This window comes from Centroberyx affinis, unplaced genomic scaffold (assembly GCF_046629955.1).
Source record: "Centroberyx affinis isolate AG114_WGS23_722 - 3 ecotype Tasmania unplaced genomic scaffold, CSIRO-AGI_Caff_v1 ptg004020l_1, whole genome shotgun sequence".
Classification (NCBI taxonomy): domain Eukaryota; kingdom Metazoa; phylum Chordata; class Actinopteri; order Beryciformes; family Berycidae; genus Centroberyx; species Centroberyx affinis.
In genome coordinates this window covers 71,189-89,057 of record NW_027281824.1, presented here as the reverse complement: position 1 = coordinate 89,057, position 17,869 = coordinate 71,189, and the positions used below count along the sequence as shown (strand labels likewise).

General features: G+C 42.8%; 1 protein-coding gene across 1 annotated transcript; it reads left to right on the top strand.

The window, feature by feature from the left end:
- Window positions 1–1,529: 1,529 nt before the first annotated feature.
- nubp1 (nucleotide binding protein 1 (MinD homolog, E. coli)) lies at window positions 1,530–16,728 on the top strand. Its single transcript, XM_071542133.1, has 10 exons — window positions 1,530–1,573; window positions 3,112–3,216; window positions 3,336–3,469; window positions 6,972–7,040; window positions 7,408–7,440; window positions 7,592–7,682; window positions 7,811–7,965; window positions 11,502–11,612; window positions 13,955–14,141; window positions 15,533–16,728. Exons 1-10 carry the CDS (start codon window positions 1,543–1,545, stop codon window positions 15,583–15,585), a joined length of 969 nt encoding a protein of 322 aa, XP_071398234.1. The 5' UTR covers window positions 1,530–1,542; the 3' UTR covers window positions 15,586–16,728.
- Window positions 16,729–17,869: the final 1,141 nt, after the last annotated feature.

Sequence of the window (17,869 nt, the reverse complement as noted above, 5' to 3'; positions counted from 1 at the left end):
TATACTGTGAGCGTCGTGTTTTGACAACGTTTATCATAGTTTGCAAAGACTGTGGTGTATGCCCCTAGGTTTCGATTGCAGTAGAGTGGGAGGGGGGGCGGAGCAGGCGGCTAGCGAAGTTCTGGTTTCTACTAATAGGGATCATGATGGAAAACATGGTATTTGGGCCCAGGGTTCAAAACACCAAACTATCCCTTTAATTACAACATATATTTCTGTGTCTGAAACAAAACATGAATGACACATTATTTGAAAATGACACATCATCTTTAACAGTGTAGTCGGCCCAAGTTACACAGTGCCTTAATGTGTGAGTGCAGTATGTTTTTGTCCCTCCTGTGCAGCCTGTCCAGCAGACTTCTGGCCTGTTTCAGAGAAGCTCCTGGGCTAGTAGAAAATCATTAAGGGTGTTCTGGGATCAGGCTTAGAAGAAGATGAACCTAGCTCTCCTGAACCTAGAAACCTTTGCTCTAGTACCCGCTCAGCAGTGAGTTTGCTAACACATGATGCAAAGATTGATTTGATTGGATTGGATTTGATTTGATTTGATTTGATCTGATGTGATTCAACTCTACATGCTTTATATTCACAGGAATGACATGGAAAATAGGACAATCCTTCTCTCTGTTCCCCTCTCTCTCTCTCTCTCTCTCTCTCTCTCTCTCATACACACTCTCACACACACACACACACACTGGCTGAGTCTGGGTGGCTGTAACTTCTCCGAACTGGATCACAAGCCCCTCCTAGTGGAGTTAAACAGCCTAAACCCTAATAATGAAAGGGACAGAAAAGTGATGTTGATGATTATGTGTTCTTTATTGATCCCTTGCTCTCCCCCCTCCACAGGGAGGTCAGAGGTCAGGGTCAGGTACAGAGCAGAAGCCCTGGAGCTGGTAGTGAGTCAGTAATGATCACCCACATAGGGGCTTGAACAGCAGTTTACTTAACCAGTAGGCCACCATGCCGCCCCTCAGAGGTTGATATAATAGTTACAATATAAGATGGTAAAATAACCAAAGAATGGATTAATTCATCAAAATAGGTTAATTTAATAATCTGTGGCTCAATTGTCACTGTCACTCATTGACTTGCACATTAAATCCACAATAAAGTAGGTCTAATTTAGGACTAATCCAAACATGATTAAGGAGTTCTTAGGCTTAGGCTAATAATAGAATGAGAAAAAATAAAAAAAATAAAAATAAATACATAAACTCCTGTGATGTGTGAGTTAATTTACACCACATTAGTAGGACAATTCATATGGACTGAGGTGAGGTTTCTCTGTAGCAAAGAAAGACAGACTTTTCTTTCAAAGAATTGTCAAGCCTAGGAATTTCTTCTTTTAATATTTTGTTTCACCAAGGCAAGAATCGTCAATAAACTGAAAAGAAAATATGACATTTCTTTCACGCAACTGGCTTATATCAGCGAATACGATGTGAAGTAACTTTTGTGATTCTGACCAAGGAACTACGGAGTGCGTATCCGGAACCTTTGAGAGGGGAAGACATTAACGGGAGGACACCAACACCAAACATGGAGGACGTTCCTGATAATGCGCCAGAGCGTAAGTTTTAAAACTTAATTTCTTGTGGATTTTTCCATTTACAAGATAACATATTGGGCTCGACTTTGGCGTTTCATAATGTTGTCACCCTCTAAGGTTGTGGCATGTATATATTAATATATTAAAATCGGTCGTCTACATTTACCTTCCCGTGTTACCTCACCTGCATATAATAAAATCGCCTTAATATCCCCATATGGATTTATAGTGTGTCTGTTTTACTCAATAGTAAATTTATTGTGACCTTATCGCACTTAATTGTGTTTTCTATCGCCTATGGTATAACTGTCATATTCCTATAGGGACTTATACAGTGTCTGTGATAACGTTAAGTTACTCAATAGCGGGTTTACAATAACCTTGTCGTATAATTATAACTTTACTATTCATATAGGGACTTGTAGTTTTGCTGTGATATTTATATCTCAGTCTCTAGTCTCCTGAATTATATATTATTATATACTGTGTATATAATGAATGTACGACAGTAGTAGTTAACTACTATAATGACCCATATTGGCCGTTTTTTCCTAAACAAGAGATGGTTAAATATTTTTGAACGTAATGGTGTGACAAGTCCTCACGAGACTCCCTGTAATTTTGCTGCGTCATGGTGGGTAACGTTAACTTACCACATTTGTTAGCAAAATCATGCTAGGTCCTCTCATTACCGCAAGACAGTCAGTATGGGAATTTATCTATAAAATCTCCTTGGAAATGATATTACACTAATTATTGAACTGAAATGAACAGAAACGAGGGGTTCATGGTCTGTTTCTTGGTGTTACATCACACAGGAAACCAGAGGACTACTAACAGGCGAAAGGAAAATGAGGTAGCCTAGTTAGTTCCAAGTAAAAGTGAGGGAAAACAAACTGTGTAACTAGAGTAATATCAATATAACGATAGTATAATAGCTTAATTCGCATTTTAGAGCTGTAGGCCGTTGTAAAAGGTCTCAGGAATGTGATTACTTAACCTATAACTGATGTAATACTGCGTCAGTTGGCCAATGAAGAGGTCTGTTATAACCGTGACAATTTACAACCATAACAAACCGCCGTTTCACAGCTAGTCATATCACTCCGCAGTCGAGAAGTCCGGTTGTTTTGTAAAGTTTGAGTTGCATCAGTCTCAGTGGCTCCTAAAATCTTCAGCTCAGAACCCCACTGAAAGAAACGTACTTCCACCCTGGGACCCGGTCTAGACCTATACTTAACGTTAACAGAAACCTGGTTTGGATTCTGACACACTCATATACCAGACATATTGATACCAGTCTCATATTAGATCAGTTTGGAAGTCAGTAGGGTGAAGCAATGTGTCTGAAACAATAGTTCAGGACTCACAATGGGTCACAGACCTCCTCCAACAAAATACTAGCAATGTTTTCATGAGTCATGGGTCCCACATTCTTAATTAAGTCTTTTTTTCCCCCCCAGGCTTAAAACGTGTTATGAATCCCAGGGATATAAAGATGATTTTGGTTATTTGACCTGTTTTCTGAGTGTGTTTTTTTTTTGGGGTGATCATTTCAGACTGCCCCGGGACAAAGAGCGAGCAGGCAGGGAAGGTCTCAGCATGCCAGGGCTGTCCCAACCAGAAACTGTGTGCTTCTGGAGCCGCCAAGGCCCCCGACCCCGGTAAGAGACTGTTATCGCATCCTGAAGCTTTTATCGGTTTGTACGTGCATTCGGGTTGGGGCAGTTGGACAAATACATGTGGGATTTCTGGGATTTGATGGGATCGGTCTTCCCCACAGCCATAGCGGAGATAGCGGTGAAGCTGTCGACGGTCAAACACAAGATCCTGGTGCTGTCGGGGAAAGGAGGGGTGGGGAAGAGCACCTTCAGCGCTCACCTGGCCCACGCCCTGGCCAGCGACACCACCAAGGAGGTATTATTTCAATTTGATCTTTTTTGATGTATATAACAGTATAAAATGCTAGAATTAAAAGAAATACATATACAGAATGTGAATCCCTCATCTTGTCCTCCTCTCCCTTCTTTCCTCTGGCGAGACTGGGCTGTTTTTTACTTCCTAACACAGCTGGTGTGTTAGGAAGAGAATACACATTTGCATACGTGCACTCACACACACACACACACACACAGGCACGCACGCTCGTCTAGCAGAGTGGTTTTGGGTATAGGGGAAAGTGAGCGTGAGAGGAGCGGCTTCCTGGTGCTCCTCGGCTGTTATTTTCCCACTTCCTGTTGATAAAGGCGCTGAAAGGACTAGTGTTTGTGTGTGTGTGTGTGTGTGTGTGTGTGTGTGTGTGTGTGTGTGTGTGTGCGCGCTAACATTCTTATGTGTGCGTGAGAACTAGAAGAGGGCATAATTTATGTCTTTTGAGATTAAATGGAGTATTCTGCTGACCTTACATGAACTCAGTCAGAAATGAAGTGTAGTTAGTAGTGATGTTTTTGTGGGTTTCTAGAGTGGTTATAGTTATCAGTTTCATTTCTGATGCGATGGGGGAACCTGCACCCTTAGATATTTGATATCTGATGTCCGGCATCAGATATAAAATCAACATTTGTTGTTTTTGTTGTGGCTTTTCATGTTTAGTCGGGATGATTCTAATTGTGTTATAAATCAGTGATTCTCAACCTTTTTTCATATCAAGGACCCCTAATGTAGTCCACATTAGGGCCACGGACCCCCATTTGATGAGATTTTGTCTCTCGGACCCAAACCTGAGAATATTTTTATTGCTAGATATGATTGTCCGGAATTCCATGACTATCTGTATTGTAGGTAGAGAGATAACAGTGAAGCTATGATCAAAACAGTCAGTCTTCTACATTCTCTAATTGTGTTAACTTCTTGTAAATGAAATTATGGTGAAGTTTCACAATTCATCAATTTGCTGGGGACCCCCTGGAATCCCCTCAAGGACCCCTGGTGGTCCCCGGACCCCACGTTGATACTTCCTCCCCGTTTCAAGTTTTTAGATCATTCCACAAGATAGCTTTGTTTGAAAATACCTTTATTACCAAGCTGGCAAGTCTTATTCATAACCTTAACCCTTATTCCAACCCAAACCTGATTCAAACACTAACCCTAACATCGGGAAACAGGCAAAATGTCCTCACTTTGGGGGATTTTTCCTCATCTTTTTATCCTTGTGAAAGCATTTGGTCTTCATAAACAAAGAAGTACAACGCGACACACACTCCCCCGTCCTCGGGATGAGTCTGGTTTGGTTGTGGTGTGGAGGAATTCATTCAGGTTCCACATCCTGGTTTCTCCACAGCCCTAAGGTGCATGCCATCTTCTCTCTTTCATATTTCCTGTCCCTCTCCACAGTATGCAATTTCATTAAAAACAAAAACTACATTTAAAAAAGAGGATTCACTCTAATGAAACTACATTAGCCTGTAAGAGCGGCGGTTGTGGTCCATCAGTAGAAAGTGGGCCATTTCCTTAGCAGACAGATTACTACTAAAGGAATGGGAACTCAGTGACCTAGTTCTTAAATCCCAATTTTCCATTGTCTACACACACACACACACACACACACACACACACACGAACAGACTTGCGCACCATCTGTAATCTCACCAGATTCCCTGCAGGAAGTCCAGGAAGATACTTCACATTCCTGCAAGGTTAAAGGCTTTGGCTTTGTCACACACACACACACACACACACACACACACACATAAGGTTGTAGATTCAATTATTTCTAAATGGAAAGTAGGAACCTCAGAGGATTTTGAGAGTCAAAGGTTATTTAGACAGTAGACAGGAGGGGGGGAAGGCAAAGGGCGTCGCGCTGTATGACAGGAAGAGGTTTGCCCTCATGGAGGAAGTGTGAGGTGACGTCCAGGTCAGATCTGTCTCTCTCAAACTGCATGGACATTCTCTCTCTCTCTCTCTCTCTCTGTCTCTCTCTCTCTCTCTCTCTCTCTCTATCTCTCTCCTGACAGTAGCAGCTATGGAAAGTTGGAAACCAGGAGAGTAGAGCAGAAAGGGAGCATTATTCCCACTGAAGTCTTTCTAGGGAACAGCATAACATAAAAAAGCCTTCTCATTCTTCTTCTTTGGTGAATATACACCAAACTTTTTGGGGAGATTGGCCCGTCAATTAACTTTACCTGTTAAGTGATGAGTAAATAGACGCCAAAATCATCTATATGTCCCCGGTACATGGTTTGAGTTGGTGCTCCATGCTAACTCTTTAGCATACACAATGTTGAGTGATAGTAGGCGACTAGCATTATCTCAAAAGTGACTGTAACTGTTTAAACTACCAGGGACTGCTTTCTCTGTCTTCATAGAAAGTGAAGGTGGTGGGTGACGGGAGACGACCATGTACAGCTAAAAACCACTGAGCAGCGGATGAATACGTGGTTGCTCACCTGAAATAGTTCCAAAAATAAACCTGACTGCATCAGCTATATTCAGTTGGTGGTATTTGAATTTTAAAATGTATGAATCTACAGGCAGTATAATAAAAAACTAAAAGGTCTAAATGCTAAAGCGTTGGAGCACGGAGTGAATGATCTACCGGGGACACATGGATGATTTTGGTGTCTATGTTGTCATCATGTAAACTGACCAACAGGCGAATCTGCCAAAATTTTGTGTATTCCTTCAATCTACAGGTCAAAGCTCAAAATGTGTTATAGTAGGCCTACTAATTTTGTGTCTCCACATGTCATCAGTATTTTAATTTGTCTGGGTAAGTGTAAGACTAGATTCTTCATTTTGAGGTGAAGAGTGTGGCCTCTGTCTCCCTCTGCTGGTTAGAACCGGGACTACATGTTTGTCAGCCGTCTTAGCAGCAGTCTTTCTCGCCCCTCTTCCACGTCCACGTCCTTTCGCGCACAGCATTATGGGATGGGTACATATTGTTGTAGAGGGAGAGGGTAGCTGCATGGCGGCTTCACCCTTTTCATACCTTTTTTGATGGCGGACTGTTCTAGCTGTGGGAGAAACACTTCAGGCGGGCAGGACAATTTTGTTTTTTGGTTTATTCATGACAACAACGATACTCAATCGCAGAATATCAGAGGCACATGTACTCAAAACAGCTTGAACCAAAGAACTGAAGTGTATGACCAATAGCTGAGTGACTAGTTGGCTGTTTCTATTATGCCTTTACATATTGATAGTACAAATACATTACAGCCGGAGTCTCTGGTAGTCAGAAGTGGGATACAGGCTTGTCAGCCACCCTGCTAATCTCACTGCTTTCCAGTCTTATCTCTCCACACAAGTCACTTTGTTCCAGTGTTGTGTCAGCAGTAAACTCTCCTATAGTAACATGAAGTCTTGCAGTTCTCAGTGTCGCCCTTGAGAAATGGCACGAGATCAGCTTCTCCACCCCCAGCGCTTATCATCTCTCTCTCTCTCTCTCTCCCTCTCTCGCTCTCCCTCTCTCTCTCAGGTGGCCCTGCTGGACGTAGATATCTGCGGTCCATCCATCCCTAGGATCATGGGTTTGGAGGGAGAACAGGTAAGCAGTCCCAAAATAGTTACGACCACTCCCCAAATAATTTAGAGCAATACATTTATTTGTGTTTATCTGTTTATTACCTTCAATTTAAAGGCCCAATCTGAGATTCCTGTGCATGAATTAGTAATGGTTACATCCCATCATAAATGTAGTTCTATTTTAAAACAAGTTTCACAATCAATGCAAATGTGAAAATATAGTTGTACACTAGAACTAACTAGAACTGTAACTTGATCTGCTGTTACATATTCAGAGTCATTCCTTGTATCCAGACTTGAAATAATCTCATCTGTGACTCCAGTGAAGTGTTTTGACTTTTGACTTTTTTTTTTGGCTTTGACATTGTCTTCTGCTGTCTTCTCCATAGGTCCACCAGAGTGGCTCAGGCTGGTCTCCTGTGGTGAGTCTGACTGGAAATATTCATTTTTAAACAGTGTTGTTAGCTTTAGTGTCAAACATTATGTCTCTGTAAAAGATTTCCATGAAAGGTAAAGTCATACAAGTGTGTGTGTGTGTGTGTGTGTGTGTGTGTGTGTGTGCGCACGTTCCAGTATGTGGAGGACAACCTGGCAGTCATGTCTATTGGCTTCCTACTTAGCAGCCCTGACGACGCCGTCATCTGGAGAGGACCCAAGAAGAACGGTATGTGTGTGTGTGTGTGTGTGTGTGTGTGTGTGTGTGTGTGTGTGTGTGTTTATACAACGTTCGTTTCCCACTTACCAAATTCCACACCACTGTAACCCCTGCTTTGTGTGTGTATCTCCAACCAGGGATGATCAAGCAGTTCTTGAGGGACGTCGACTGGGGGGACCTGGATTACCTCATCGTGGACACGCCCCCCGGCACCTCCGACGAGCACCTGTCAATCGTCCAGTACCTAAGCTCCGCCGGCATCGACGGCGCCGTCATCATCACCACACCGCAGGTAGCATGCACACACACACACACTCACACACACACACATATTTATGTAACAATTACTGCTGCATGCCTACTTGTGATGGCTAAAACTAAAACCAATGCATTCCAGGAGTCATTTTGTGATGAAGTGTTGTGATTTACCATTTACCCTCCACTTGCCTTGTCTACTTCTACATAAATTACATTTCCCAGAATGCCTTTCGACAACCCCTGAGAGAACTTGCCTCGGCTCGTTGCATTCAGCCGTTTTTTGTGTAGGTGGAGAGAGCAATAACGATAGTGACAGTAGTAGCAATAGCGAGAGTTGTCAGCTGAGAGAAAGTGAGAGTTGCACCCTTTACACCTCTACACCCACTCTATTAAGGCCTATTGAAGCTGCTGTTGGTGGAGAAACCGCTTGAGAGAATTCCAGTGCTGCTACAATGGGGTTTGATAGCAGAATGTTTTTCAGCGTTCTAAAACATCAGCGGTAAATGTCAGGTTTTGGTGTCAGTCCCTCAGAATCAAAGAGCGGGGGCTTCTTTCTAGACTCATTTTGCACCAAGAGATGTTCAACAATCATACAGGGAGAAATCCATCGTAGAAGAGGAGAGAGACCAATTTCTCCACTGACAGCAGCCTCAATAGACCAGAATGCAATGCAGCCACAAGACATGTGATTTGAGTAAGGGGTGCAGCTTTTTCTCAACTGGAAACGCTTGCTCTGCTATCACCCTCACTCTCTCCACCTGCACATATAACCCACAGCTAAGTGCAACGAGTTCACACCTGTTCTCTGGGGGTTGTCGAAAGGCATTCTGGGAAACGTAGGAAATCACTAACCGAAGCAGAAGTTACACCAAAAATGTAAATCATCGGGTTAATCATTTTAGCCATAATCCTGCGTCTCTAGTCTCTCTTGCCTTTCCTACTGCCAGTAAAGAAAACATACAGTATGTGTATTTTTAGATTAAAGGAGAGTAGACTGTCTACTCTCCTTTAATCTAAAAATATACATATTTATATACAAAATATACATGCTCCTGTGCCTTGCTTTTGGTTACGTCTTCAGAGACTTCAATTTGGAGTCTCACCCTCCCCTGTTATTTATTCTTTAATGAGACATCTATCATAATCCATTCTGTCTGAGTAGCCTACTGTATGGCAACCAATAGAGGATGCTATTCTACCATTAAAACAATAAATCACTACTAAACCACAGTGATAAGCAGACTGTTATGACACCCTATAAAATTATATAACGCAATGTTTACACACATAGCACACACACACACACACACACACACACACTAAAACACTGTCAGCTTTTTATTGTAGACTGTATACCGTGTTTCTGACCTGGTTTTACAAGGAACATTTAACAGAACAATAAAGTTTAGTGTGTGTGTGTGTGTGTGTGTGTTTTTACCATAACAGTCACCAAAACAATAGCCACCACAGTTCTTAATCAAACCAACTCTGTTACCATATTACAGTGTCATTTGGACTTTGACACACGTGCGCACGCACACACACACACACACACAGAGAGAGACTCTCTCGCTCTCATACTTACACATATACCCCACACAATCATACACACATAAAGACAGTGCTCCAGTAGTCCTGCTGCCTGACCTAAATGTAGATTGTGATGCAGAATGTATTTAGAGAGCTTTCAGGTGATGATGTAACACACCCTTCCGCAGCCAAAAGCCAAGTGTTTGTTCAGGTTAACTGAGCTGACTCTTCTCAAACTACAACTCATTGACAGTTTCCTTTGCCAGAGTAGCTTAAATCTGGAAACAAATCTACCTTATCAGACAATTCACTTTTACTTAAAACATTACTCAACTGACCACCCACACCGCAGGTATCTCTGTTTTTCTTGCCCAGTTGTTATATACAGTATTTAGGCCCGGATCTACTAACATGACGCAATTCCCGGTGCAGCGCAAAAGCCAGTGCAAGGAATTTACTAAAGTAGGGCACGCAAATGAGCAGAGGCGCAGATCATTAATTAGAATTGCAACTGCACTAATAGAAGGGCACAATAGCCCATTAGCGGCAACATAATGATGGGGAAAAGAAGCGCAAATGTCTCTCCAGTGGAGCTGGAAGTGTCGGTGGCAGAGAAAACACAGAAGAGCCGTTTTACCTGCACGTAAAAAGTCACTCTGGAACGACATCAAGTGAATGCAGTTGGGCACCACAAGCGCGATTTAATGGAGGTAAAAAGCGTTGGTATGATACTTACACGCTGGAAAATGCTTACCATAAATAAAGCCAGAAAGGAGCCTTAACTCCCTATAGGAGCAAGTGCAGGAGAGCCTGCCTGAGACGCAGGTGCCAGGTGTGAGAGGGATGGAGACCTGGTGAAGGTACGGTTACATATAGCTAGAGAAGCTGGGCACACCTCTCCACTGTAGTGACAGTTATTACGCACACATGTTTTAGCTGCATTGTTTTCATCAAGGCAATATCGTGGCGATATTGGCTCATAATAAGTGTCAGCAAATCCAGAGAAGAGTGTGCAACTTTTTTGTATATTTAGGTAATAGTCTGCCTGTTGTCTGCCAATGAGGCTTAAATTGTAATTTTTTTAAGTCAGCATACTCGTTTAAACCCTGCGATCTAATGACTGCATGTTATGCTGTGTAGATGTCACTTTGATCTAAGAGCTGGTTCCAGAGCCAGTGTCAGCAGAGCTATCCTATGCGCAAAATGATAACATATGCTTTTCCTAGGTCTTCATTTCCGTGCGCAATCAGCAGGTGTTACCGGCCACCGCCTCTTGATAAATCACGTCCACTGCCAATTTCCATAAATCCCTCCCTTTATTTTGCGCTTTAGCCTTGGAACACCCACAAATGCATATGCAATTAGACCAAACTGCAAAAAAAAACAGCGCACACAGATCAACCCATGATTTCAGGTGCAAATGCCCTGTGCGCTGGCTTAGTAGATCAGAAAACAAGGTTTTAGCACCCGCAATGCAAATATACACACAGACAATATGTATATGTATGTGTCCTGTACTATGTGTGCCAGTATGTAGAAGTGTTACTCTTTTGGTCAATATAGCCCTTTACCAAAGACATTTCTGTGACCACACTCTTACTGCAGACCTTAGCTGACCCACGCTGTTACAATAGATTGGTGAGGTCAGACAGCAGTGGAATCACTTCCTCATTCCCACTGCTCTCACTAACCACTGACTTACACCCACACACACACACACACACACACACACACACAGTGGGAATTACCCATCTATGGGCCTGTTTGTTGTTTATTTATCTAGAGAAGAAGCATTCTCTTTCTCAACAGTGCCATGCTTCACATATTATACAGTTTCACACAGTAGTTGTTGCGGGAGGCGATAATTGATTCATGCTCATCCTTCTCTTGCTCTCTTCTCACCAAAAGTCTCTTCTTTCCTTTCTCCCTCTCTCTCGCCTTCTCTGGTATCTTCTGTCCCTCGCTCCTCTCTCTCTCTCTTTCTCTTTGTCTTTCTCTTTCTCCCTTTCTATTTCTGTTTGCCTCGCTCCCTCTTTCTAGGAGGTATCGTTGCAGGACGTGCGTAAGGAGATCCGGTTCTGTCAGAAGGTCAAGGTGCCAATCATCGGAGTGGTGGAGAACATGAGCGGCTTCGTCTGTCCCAAATGCAAGGTCATTCAGAGCTGCACGTTCGCAAACACACCGATGCGTGCAGATACACTCCCAGGCACACACACCGGGGTGTCAGTAATGCAGGATAAAAAATATGTATATAAACTCGGGGTATAAATATCACTCTAGAGGGAAATGCTAATAAGTTATGGTTCCACTTTGACACTGAGCTCCCTGGCACGTTTTCTCCAATGAACAGTTCCCCTCAACACTGCTTTTCTGATTGTGTGTATGAATTTAGATATATCGTTGTTATATCAATTGTTAAATAGAGCCATTTCGAACTGAGAATTAAACCTTGATTGGTGAACACCTATTCACTGTATAAAGGAAGTTTCTGATGGAGCTCTAAAAACCTGGGGCAATGTGCGTGCAGTCCTTTATAGTTTTTCAGTTGAACCACAAGATCTATTTAACTGTGGCATGTAAATACAATGTTCTCACCCTGCGCAAAAACCCGCCCCTCCCCCCGTCAGAGGAAGTTACCTTTCATCCGACATTGCATATTAGCAGTGAATGTGATCATCACCTCTTCTATGTGTGAGTTTTCAAAGCGACGTGAGGCAGCTAACCGAGTTCTAAAGAGGCCAAATTGGCGGAGCTGGAACTGCAGGTGCAATCAGTCACAAAAATTGCAAAATCAGTAAAGAGGAACAAATTAAAGCTGATCAGCAGCGATAGCATAACACTACAACCACAGAAATGACCACAGAGTTGAATCAACACGTCTGACACATTCTCAAGAAAAACTGCACAGTTTAGGACTTATGTGACAGCCGCTCAAGGAGGGTTGAAGCAGTTCTTAGGAGACCGACTCCTTGTTACAAACTGGATATTCATATATTGTTCAGTGTTTCTGTTATTTTACCCCTGTGATCACTGGCTGGCAGCACTGAACAAATACTGGGGGTTGCGCCGGTTGTTGCTAAGTTACTATTGCAAACCAGTGAGAAGCACCTAAAATGTAAAATATTTGTATCTTCTAGCACTAAAAATGCGCTAAGCTGTCAGCGGCGCTATCGGGAACGTGCAACAGTGTGTCCTTTCCATTCAGAATTGGGTCGAAACACAAGCTAGCACAGTGAAGAGAGGTTCCTGGTGGACACGAAGCCTAAGAGAGTGTGCCCAACATTGCCTGGGTCCAAAAAAAATTGACCAGTCCGATGAGCGCTGGGGAGGACTAACGATTAGCCAATCAGCGCCAGGGGTGGGACTAACGCTGTTGTCAAGCTGTTGCCAAGCTGTGCGTCGGAACCAAGGAGGAGTAATAACAACAATGGCGACTGCTGTAGACAAGGTAGACGCTGCTATCGAGGCTGTTCTAAATCCATTAAAAGTACAAATTACTTTGAAATCCGGACAGCACTCTGCTTTGAAGGCATTTATTCAAAGGGGAGATGTTTCTTTCGCATCAGTGTCGACTTAGAATGACATTAGAATCAGGCGGATACGTTGGTCTCTAGTGATTGGTTAGGGAAAATCGAATCCCCCTCCCCAGAGTGGAGGCAATGTCAGACTGAAGATGGAAACGGAGTGTAACGAGTTGACAATTCTGTCTGATATCAGGCAATGCCCAACACGCAAACTTTCACACAAATGAGGAAACGGTACAGATTCATTCTCACTCGCATACACACCCAGATTACACATCTCTGTCTTTTCCTTCATTCTTATCTCTATTTTTTCCCCCTCCTTCGTTATCTTTGTCCTCTAAGATGGAATTGGGAGAGGACTCTGGGCCATACGGTGGCCAAGAGAGCCCTACGCGCTGCGAGTTCAGAAACGCACCGCGAATTCAGAACACGCATGCGCTCCATTTTAGGGACGCGCCGCGAGGTCGCAGACATGATGCAAGCTCAGAAAACATATGCAAATACAGAAATGCTGCAAATAGTCGCAACAAAATGGAAGTGAGCCACAACACAGCGGATGTGTTTCCGGAGGACACTTGAACTGCTGCTGTCCAGTTGTAGTTCCGTGAAGCTCAATGGATAGAGAACGATGCTGACACCATCTGAGTTAGGGGCTACAAATACTAAAAATGCCTGCACTCATGCTACTGTAGGGTGCTTTGGATAGAGTCCAAGAAATGAGATGGTGTTGACCAAATGGTGTTAAATACGTGTCCATTCTCTTTCTCTCTCTCTCTCTCTCTCTCTCTCTCTCTCTCTCTCTCTCTCTCTCTCTCTCGTCAGATATACTGCGACAGCTTTTAAATTTGAATTACAGTTTTCCCCCAAATCTCAGAGTAATACGCAAACCGTAAGCGCACCTTTCTCCACTGCACGGTAAAGGCTGCTTAAAACTGAAAAACCCCTCTTTCTCCCTTTTTTCTCTTGTAGAACACGTCAGAGATCTTCCCTCCCACCAGCGGGGGCGCTGAGCGGATGTGCGTGGATCTAGATCTGCCTCTGCTGGGGCAGATACCTCTGGACCCCCGGATAGGACGCAGCTGTGACGAGGGGAGGTCTTTCTTCAACGAAGTGCCCGACTCCCCCGCCACCAAAGTCTACCACAGTATTGTGCAGAGTGAGTGTGGATGCAGAAGGACATGCACACAACACACGCATGCACACAATCTCCAGTGCTCATAAATATACAGGTGACAGAGGTAGGATGTTAACCTGAGTTATCTTAGACTGCTGCTTTTTTAGACGCAAAAAACACACTTTTTCTTTTCTGGTAAGGATTCCTGTTTTCCTACCTTTGCCTCCACTTATAGACCTTGAAAGTCTGAGGTAATTTAGACTGTCAGCCTTGCCCAAATATGGACTTCCAGATCCAAAAGCGATTTCTCTATGGGTAGAATGAATGGGGTTTTCACATCAGTCTCATGTCTCTTTAAAGGCACGGCCACATTTGCACCAACCTACGCAGAGATTTGTTTTGCTTCCCGTTGACCCCAGTTGAACAAGATAAAAACAAGTGTCATTTATTGTAGAAACCATGGTAGCTATATTCTAGTGATCTCTTCCACTACAAGTTTGAAATGCCACCCGACACAAAGCATAACGTCACATCCTTTTTTCGTTGCGATTGGGCGAATGTATGTGTGACCGCCCCTTAATGGCACTCAGGAAGAGTAGGAATCCCACCAGCAGGTGACGCAAATTACATGTGCGCCGGTGTTAGCTAGTTATTCAATGGACCCAGTGCCATTAGAGAGACAAAAGTATGTAATTAAAAAAGTTTCAAAAGCCTACAATAACACAGACATGGACAATTATGTGAAATCCTCATTCACTTTCCTCATAGAGAAATCCCGTTAGATTCGGAAGTGCGTACATGGGCAACGCTGACACCCAAAATGACGACACCACTTAACGAAGTCTGTTCCCACTTGGGTCGTCTGTATCACATTCTTGAGTATGGGAGTGAAACACGCACACGCACACGCACACATGCCTACAAACATAGCTACACCCACACACGCGCGCGCACACACACACATACAGACAAACACATTTTCTAGGGAAATTTCTCGATTGTTTTTGATGACTGTGTGTTTTCGTTGACGGTCTAATTCCTGATTAAAGTGAATGAAAGAAGAAGTGAGGATTTGATAAATGGGAAGCAGTCAACTAAAGGGGAAGAAGAGAGTTATATAGAAATTAAAAACCCTACCTACTGTATTAAATTAAAGTTAGGGAATCGGACGTGGTTTGTGTCGCAGACAGTGATTCACACACTGTATGAACACACACACGCACATACACACGCAGACCTTTAGCAACAGAGATATATTTGTTCGTTTGTGTGTTTGAATTCCACTAAATTCGTTAAAAGTGGTTGAAGTGAAGCCAAGACGTCTGGCACACTTCCCACTCGTCATCGCTTTCATCATCACCCTGATCATCTTCATCATAACTACCGTTATCATCATCATCATCATCATACTCTTCTCCTCTCTTTCTCACCAGGTGTCCGGGACTACTGTCTCAACCGTGCGACAGAGGAGCAGAGCGCCACCTGAAGCTGCTGTGACGGCGGCCATATTGGGCCAGAACACAGGGACAGATCACATGATGAGGGGCAGGTAGATTCATTAGGATTCTGATTGTAACCTAATAATAAAGAAATCATGCACAGTACTGCCAACGACATAACGTAGCCCCTTAACAGTGATATAGCAACATGTACCTAAGCCTGGCAATAAATTGTCTCACCAACTTCATTATAATGCATTGCATACAGTCACATGGCTGTCACTTCTATTAACTGCAACCTAAAGAGGGATGGAAATGAAACCAGTCCAAAATAAAAACCAGTCCAGAAAATTACCCAAACCACCACTGCTCCATAAAATAATAGGGGAAACACTGTCACATGGGAATTGTACATGAAATTGTTTCTATACTTAGTTACTCAGATAAATACACTCATATAATCCCTGAGGGGAAATTGATATGACATGCAGCTTGAAACATTTACATCACTGTTTCTTAAACTATGGGTGGGCACCCAAAATGGGTCCCAGGCTCACCTCAAGGACCCTTTCAGTTTGGGAACCACTGCTCTACACTTCCCCTGGTTGCAGACAATAAATAGTAAGCAGGGGCAGTCAATGGCAAATGTGTTGAAATTGGACTTTTCATTTGATGCTGCTTCATCAGTGAGCGTAATCATTCCACATTTGAAAGGAAAGTACCCATGTACCCAGACGTTCACCTCGTGAGCCATCTAGATGGTCTGCAGGTTGTTTTTTTCAGCTCATGTCGAGGGAATTGAAATGTAATCTATGGTCTAGAATGGCTTGTGAGATGAGAGGGATGTACACTGTGCACAGCAGGGAGCTAACTTCCTCATTCATTAGCCATAAAGGTTACTGGATTCACTGACCAAATGGTTCAGGATTTGAAAGCATTACCAGCAACTTGCAACCTAACAATGCTGTTACCCTGCAAGTTGACTGGTTATGTTTTCATACTTAAAAGCTGCAGGCAAAATGTACCAATTTTTGGCTGGTAGCAGGGTTAATTTTCTTTGACAAGGCATATACTTCAGATTCCCTGTTGTCAATTTCTGTGTTTTAATGTGTTGTAATGATTTGTTATAATTTGTTGAGCAGATATTGTTTCATATGATGCACTTGCTTTGACTCATTAATAAAAATAAATTATCACTAAACTTGAAATGGCAGCCCAGGCTTTGACAATCAAAATAACCAAGGCTTTTATTTCATCTGCACATTAATCTAAGATGCCACGACTGAACTCTATATACACACACACACACACACACACACACACTGTATCTGCATCTTTTGTCTCAACTTTAAAACCTATTATAGTTTCATACAGTTTTGCCAGCAGATTAGAATGATAATTATGGCTGCGTGGAGCATTTTACATTAGATCAGCAGTTTGATTACAGGCAGTACGAATGCTATTTTCCACAAGGTCTTTACTCCGAAGTCTTTATTTCGTAATATATCACTATCATAGTTTTGTGTGTGTGTGTCTGTCTGCGTGCGTGTGCGTGTGTGTGTACGTTGACGTACATTATCGTGGTTCCTCTAGGGCTTTTCACTGAAAAACACATGTGAAACTCCATCTGCATCCTGCTAACAGACAGAACAACAATAACAGCACACACACACACACACACACACAAACACACACAGACAGTGGGTTTCACACAATTCCTGCATTTCCCCAAGGGGATCAATTAAGTGTCACCTTGTCTTATATATACAAGTCCCATACACTGTAGTTTTTCTTTTATGGTAGTGTTGGTAGCAGTGCTTTAAATTGACATAGTCAGACTTTAAACCCATACTTCCTAGAAATCACTTACTCTTGTTTTACATTTTACATTTTTAGCATTTCATTGACACTCTTATCCATAGCAAAATACGATGACTGCACCAGTAAAATAAATATACCCTTGACTCAAATGAGCACCTTTTTTGCAACCAGGCCCTAAAGTAGTTACTGGGAGATAAACCAAGGATGTACACTGGGTTCCTCTCTGTTTGTTCATTCACTTTTCTGATAACGTTATTCTTTTCATGATACTTTTCTGTCATTATACGTTCTTCTAAAAATACCGAATTCGCCACATTGCAGCCTGTTAGCCCCGTTGCAGAAATTGGCTCAACCCAAAGGTTCCCATCCATCATCATCTTAACAGATACCATCTACTGTAAATGTGATGTTACCATGCAAAAGGTGTGGCAGGAGTCATGATAAGTAGGAACTGAAGCATGGCCGTGGAGCGTGTATGAAAGAATTTCTAGCATCTAGGTTGTTTTTTTT